This window comes from Nannospalax galili, unplaced genomic scaffold, assembly GCF_000622305.1.
Source record: "Nannospalax galili isolate Female #2095 unplaced genomic scaffold, S.galili_v1.0 scaffold745, whole genome shotgun sequence".
NCBI lineage: Eukaryota > Metazoa > Chordata > Mammalia > Rodentia > Spalacidae > Nannospalax > Nannospalax galili.
In genome coordinates, this window is record NW_008353359.1 from 1493556 (window position 1) to 1499579 (window position 6024).

General features: G+C 39.6%; 1 protein-coding gene across 2 annotated transcripts in view; it reads left to right on the forward strand.

Moving 5' to 3' along the window:
* The window catches only part of Sntg1 (syntrophin gamma 1), a 910195-nt gene extending 904576 nt beyond the window's left edge, over positions 1-5619 (forward strand). For both annotated transcript variants that reach the window (XM_008850594.1, XM_008850595.1), the window contains exon 19: positions 4760-5619. In XM_008850594.1, coding sequence (XP_008848816.1) covers positions 4760-4918 — 159 coding nt within the window. In that variant the 3' untranslated portion in view covers positions 4919-5619. The remainder of the gene's footprint in view (positions 1-4759) is intronic.
* Positions 5620-6024: the final 405 nt, after the last annotated feature.

Sequence of the window (6024 nt, forward strand, 5' to 3'; positions counted from 1 at the left end):
TTCAGTGTCACCCTCACAGGAATCATTCTAGATAGCATATTTAGGTGATCATTTTGTTAAGTGTTTTAATTCTAGCCATTATCATATCTTTTTCAAAAACACCCTCCAACATCATTCAAGCCATGAAGGATTCATGGGACATGTTCTGGACTCTATTGTTATTTTAGCATAATTTTCTACTCAGAAATTAAACTAGTTCTATGCACAGTGGTCCAAACAATCTTAGTTTACCCCTACCTCATGGTCTTTGGAACTCTCTCTCCTGCATGGAATACTTTCCAACAAGCACCAAGATGATTCACCATATAGTCCCTCAAGTTATGCCCACATGCCAGTGTGGATTTCTGCCCGACAGTCTTACGAATGCCTCCATTGCATCCCTCGCTTTTTACTTATCTTTCTAAAGTTCAATCTTGTCTATTTTGTCTCCTGGTATATCTTTTCACCAAAAAAAAAGAGAAAAGAAACATCATACCCGATTCTCTTGATGAATGTTACCTGTGGATTTCTGCCCCACAGTCTTACGAATGCCTCCATTGCATCCCTTGCTTTTTACTTATCTTTCTAAAGTTCAATCTTGTCAATTTTGTCTCCTGGTATATCTTTTCACCAAAAAAAAGAGAAAAGAAACATCATACCCGATTCTCTTGATGAATGTTACCTGAACAAATGAATACTTAAAATATGAAGTTAGATTTTTTGTAGTAAGATTATTGAAGCTAAGGAAGATCAGAAATACTTTGCAGCAAGGGAACAGTCTCCATCTTTGTAAAGCCATCTTGGTGCCTCTGGCTGGATGGAAATCAAGTCTAGAAAGCAATCGAAATGGCTAAAAGTTAGCAACTCTCCTCCATAAGTCCATGCAGGAGTGATCATGGCCACCCTGGGGATGGACTTGATTGTCAGAGCTAGCCACAGAGGCAGAGGAACGGCGAGGTGATGTCGAATTGCACCAACCCAAATCCATCTATTTCTCTTGTCTCTTCTCATTTTCTGTTTCCTCTTATCATCAGACACCCCCAAAGATTAACATATAAGAATTGTAATGTATCAATCAAATTATTTGAAAATGATTTAAAAGGTAGTTTGGATAATGGAAACAATCTCTTTTAACATGCCTGGACATTTAGATATTTAGGGAGTTTGAATACAAAATTGCAAATTTCAAGTTAAAAATATGTAGTAGGAATATTTTTTGAAAGTTGTTGCAATATTTTTGCCCAGTTTTATTGAAAAATATTCTTCTACTGACCCAAAGTGAATGACACGCCTGGTTGTTCTTTGCTTTTTTAAATTTTTTTATTTATGTGTATATGAGTGTATTGCCTGCATGTGTGTAAGTGCACCCGTGTTGTGCAGTGTCTAAGGAGGTCAAAAGAAGTTGTCAGATCCCCTGGAACTGGAATTACAGCTGCCATATGGGTGCTTGGAATCGAACCAGCGTCCTCTGTAGGAGCAGCTGGTGCTCTTAACCGCTGAGCCATCTCTCCAGCCCCGTTAATTTATTTTCTCATAACACTTGAAAAAAATCATACATTTTCCAAAACTTTCCACTTTTTTTCAAATCAGGTGCACATAAAATTGTTGACAAAAATATTAAGAACTTATTCAATCCCTTCTTGAAGAATAAACTGGTTTTGAACAGAACAACAGAGTGAAAGAATGATTTTCAGGATGAGTTAAGGCAAGAGGAAATGACTAGTTTACAAACAGCATGTGGCTAGTGTCCTTGAAGTGGACCATTAAAAATAAATTCCCAAAGTGATTATGACAGAAATCACAAAAATTTTTCTTTGGTGGAAACATTTTTGTATGGGCGAGCGGGGATGTCGGAGCGCCAGCTGCTGGGCGGGCCACCGGTCTCCCACACGTCGCTGGAGTGCGGCGGTCCCACCGGCCGCGTCTGCTGTTTGGGTCCCTGGCTCTCCGCGTTGTTGGCGGGTCCCTGCTTCTCTGTGTTGTTGAGGCTCTCTGCTACCGGGGCTGGCCCAGTCGGGTTCTGTCCCAATCCACCGTGCACTTCCTCGAGATACGAGATCCGTCAGCTGCCAGATGGCATGGGAAGGTGCGGAGACATCGAAAGCTGGGTTTCTGTGAGTCCCTGGCTTATGAAGAGACAGCCCTCTCCAGAGAGACTGGGTCGTAGGCAGTAAGACACAGAACTCAGCTCAGTCAGTGGCACAGCTCCTTTATTCAGTGACTCAGCTCGGCTCCAGGTCTTGGTGATCCAGCTCCGATTATTGAGGGAAAACCAGGATACTTTACACTGTGGGGGTAGTGGTAAAAGCCTTAGCTGATAGGTACTTTGTGGGATGCCCTATTTACATATGGAAGTGGGCTCCTGCCAGGCTGCCAGACTGCCTGAAAATCACACAGGAAAAGCTGGCAGTTCCCCTGCCAGGCTGTCAGACTGCCTGAAAATCACACAGGAAAACCTGGCAGTTCCAGAGCCGGAGGCCATGTTTCTGTGACGGCTACTTCAAAAGATGAGTCAGGAAGATGCCGGGAAGGCACCCTGCTGATAAAAGGAGTCTCTGCATATGAAGCCGAGCCCATGGGCTATCCGGACATGGAGAGACTGCTACTTTACACAACAGGGGTCCCCAAAATTTTTGGAAATGTGAGTAGCTAAATGATTGATTTTGGCTTCTTTTGAAGCCCCAGGAGCCTGACTATTAAATATTAAATGAGTGTAAGAACTAAGGACACAAGTTGAATCCTGGGTGCTGTAAAGACCTGTGAATATGTGTTGAGTGCCACTGTGTTCCTATGACAATACCTAGTTAAAACACTCTTACAGTGCATTGTTCTGATTACATAGCCCCATAGTACATAGCAGATATTATAATCTGTCTTAATAGGCTGGCTACTTTTATTTATTTCTACTACCCCATGGCATAAATGGCAAATATTCAGAGTGCTGTGTAAATCAGTTATAATTGTAATCCTTCATCACAAAATGCAATGAACTAACAACAAATTTGTCAGTGATTTTAGAGGTTTAGTGTTTATAAGTTATCCTTATGGTAATGGTGAGAATCTGCTTATTAACTTCATTAAAACCATGCATCTATTAATCATCCCTCAATCTTCTTGGAATTAAAATGTGTCTCTGAGAGTATTGCTTATTTTTCATACTAAATATTGATAGCATCATCTTTCAAAATTCATTCTCAGTAGCATGTTGAGATATCACAGCTATTCCCATAGCATTTTTGGTTTTAAAGAACTTTATCCAAAATCATTGCAAGATCCATCACTTGGTTACCATTAGGAGGTAAGTGGGATAAAAATTTCCCTAAGTATGTAAAATGGAACATATTTCTAAAACTCCAGAATGAAACACTGAACTCTAGCTAACTTCTATTTGATTTTGTAAATATGGCATATGCATCATTATTCAAGAAATCATTATTATAATTAGCTTATGAGCTATTTTTGAAAGTGACTCATTTGTCTTCTAGTGCCATAAACATTTATAGTCATTGTTTTCAGCAGTTCAGTTTTCCAAGGCAGATAGTAATTCATTCGAAAAATAGTGAAGAATATGTTTGAATATACATTTTTACTGAATTTTTGTGCATTTCATACAATACATCTTAGTTATATTTAGACCTCCCAAATCTGCACCTCCCTATAGCCCACCTGCCAGATTCCATGCATTCTGCTATATATGTTAAGGGCTATTGAGTCAAGCTTGTGTACTCAGATGTCCCTCTGTGTGAGTTCATTTCAACGGACCCTGTTTAGTGTCACTGCCATAAAAAAGACCATCTCTCCCTCACCCAGCAGTGATCTTAGAACTAAGGTTTGGGCCTCAAGCCCATTTCCCAAGATCTATGTTAGGTCTGTGTCTGATCGAGTTTCCATGGGTCTTGCACATGCTGTTAACTTTGCTGCAAGTTCGTGTGAGCTAGTTCTCAGAAGCCTGAAAAATACTGTTTTCTAGTGGTTATCCACCACTGCTGACTAATATAACCTTTCCACAACTTCTTCCTTAATAGTCTCTGAGCCCTTGTGAGTGAGGTTTAATATGAGTCCTATCCAGGGACTCACACTTTGCAGTCTCTTATTCTCTATACTTTGATCAGTTGTTATCTTCAGTGTTAATCACCCACTGTTGCATGAAGAACATTTGCTGATGAGAGTTGAGAGATGCATTAGTATTCTCTCTACCCCCTGTTCCACTATGTTCTGTGAGCCTTAGGTGTAGAGATTTCACTGTAAATGTGCCACTTAGGGTTGGGCATCTCACAGATACTTATTTTCCCTGTGTGACCAGTTGTGCAAGTCTGTCATAGTCTCCATCTATAGCAAAAAGAAGCTTCTTTGGTGAGTGGTGACAGGTATACATGTCTGTAAATATAAGGATCTATATTTAGAATACAATAAGAGTTTAACTCAATTCATTTCTCATTTGAAGCATATGTATGCACTTTTGATTTACTCTCAATAATCTACTCATACATTACCAAGACTAAATGTAAATTTTAAGTATGTATCTAGGCAGTATTTATTATTCTTGAAACTGCTTTCCTTGTTTTACCCACCTTGTTCTTGCCCACCTTGTTTGGAAGTCAATCTGTAATACATAAGACATGACTTACTGACCAGGAATGTCTATGCCAGAAGCAATTTTTTTCCATATATTAGATATTCTTTATTGAAGATAATTTATTGCATGTAAATTGGCTGCTTGTTTCCAGTTTTGTTAGGAACATTCTCTCTCCCCTCTGACCTATCTCTTTCCTCCTTCCAGGAGCTGGAATTCTCGAATTTATTTGCTGTTCTTCACTGCATTCACTCTTTTTTTGCTGCCAAAGTAGCTTGTTTGGACCCCCTGTTCTTAGGCAGTCAGGCTGCAGCCTCTGCTGCCTCCAGCTCTGCGACTACCAGCAAGGCAAAGCACCTGGCTTGACTTCCTGCGCTCTGTCTGGCAGGTACCAGGCCTAGGGACACAGATGAGCAGACTCATCATTGAGATCCGGGAGAAACCACTATGTGAGCAAGTCAGCAGGGGGTTCAGACCGAAACTTCAGCAGGACAAAGAAGGTCCTGATGTATCTTGGAAGGCCCAAACAGACAGGACAGCCTGTTCTCTCTCCTTGGATCTGCATCAAGACACAGCTCTTGCCAAACATGGAGACAAAAGAACAAATAATGTAAAGTGTGTAAATAACATAAAAATTGTAAGCTACCTATAAATAAAAATACCAATTAAATGGCTATTTCTCTACTTTAGATTATTTTGTATGACAGATCCACATTGGGCCAGATCGTGAACTAATGCCTTGTCCTTGTATTTTGAGTGCAAAGAGGTAAAAAATGACAGTAAGGAACATGCGGGAAGCCAACAAATGTGGATGCACCTTAATTCAAACATGTGAGTTTCTTCCCGTAATCTCATTCCACAGTTCCACATTGACATTCCAATTATGTTTAGCAGATGATAAAGCAAGCCACAGAACTTCACAAGGATTATCCCACTGACCTATGGCAAATGCAGTGGGAAACACACCATTTCCTTGGGTTCATTGTCACTGCAATGATTTGTTAAATGCCAATGTCAACCAGATACTCCAAAAATATATTATTAATGATACAAAAATTTGAGAATGTCCTGTTATTCCTTTTAAATGCATTTGTATTTCACCTGAGATTTATTAAAAAACTCAACTTTCACATATTTTAAAGATCCCAAAAGATTTTACAATGAAAATAACCAATAAATACTGTGTAAGAATCAAGACTTTGTAACCCTGTTCTATTTAGTCGTGAACTGAAACATTCCAAGAGTGTCATCACAGACCTATTATTTGTTCCAGCTAAATGACAGTTTTCAACTGAGTTGTCTTATGTGCGAATAAAGCAAGATTTGAAAACAGTAGCTAAAACTCATATCTTAGAGTGTCGGGTGATTAAGTAATGCCAAGCGATGTAGCCAATTGACGTTTGGCTATCTTGTTTTAGGATTATGAAAGTGAAGGGGTAACTACATGATAAACTTGGCAGTATGAATCCAAG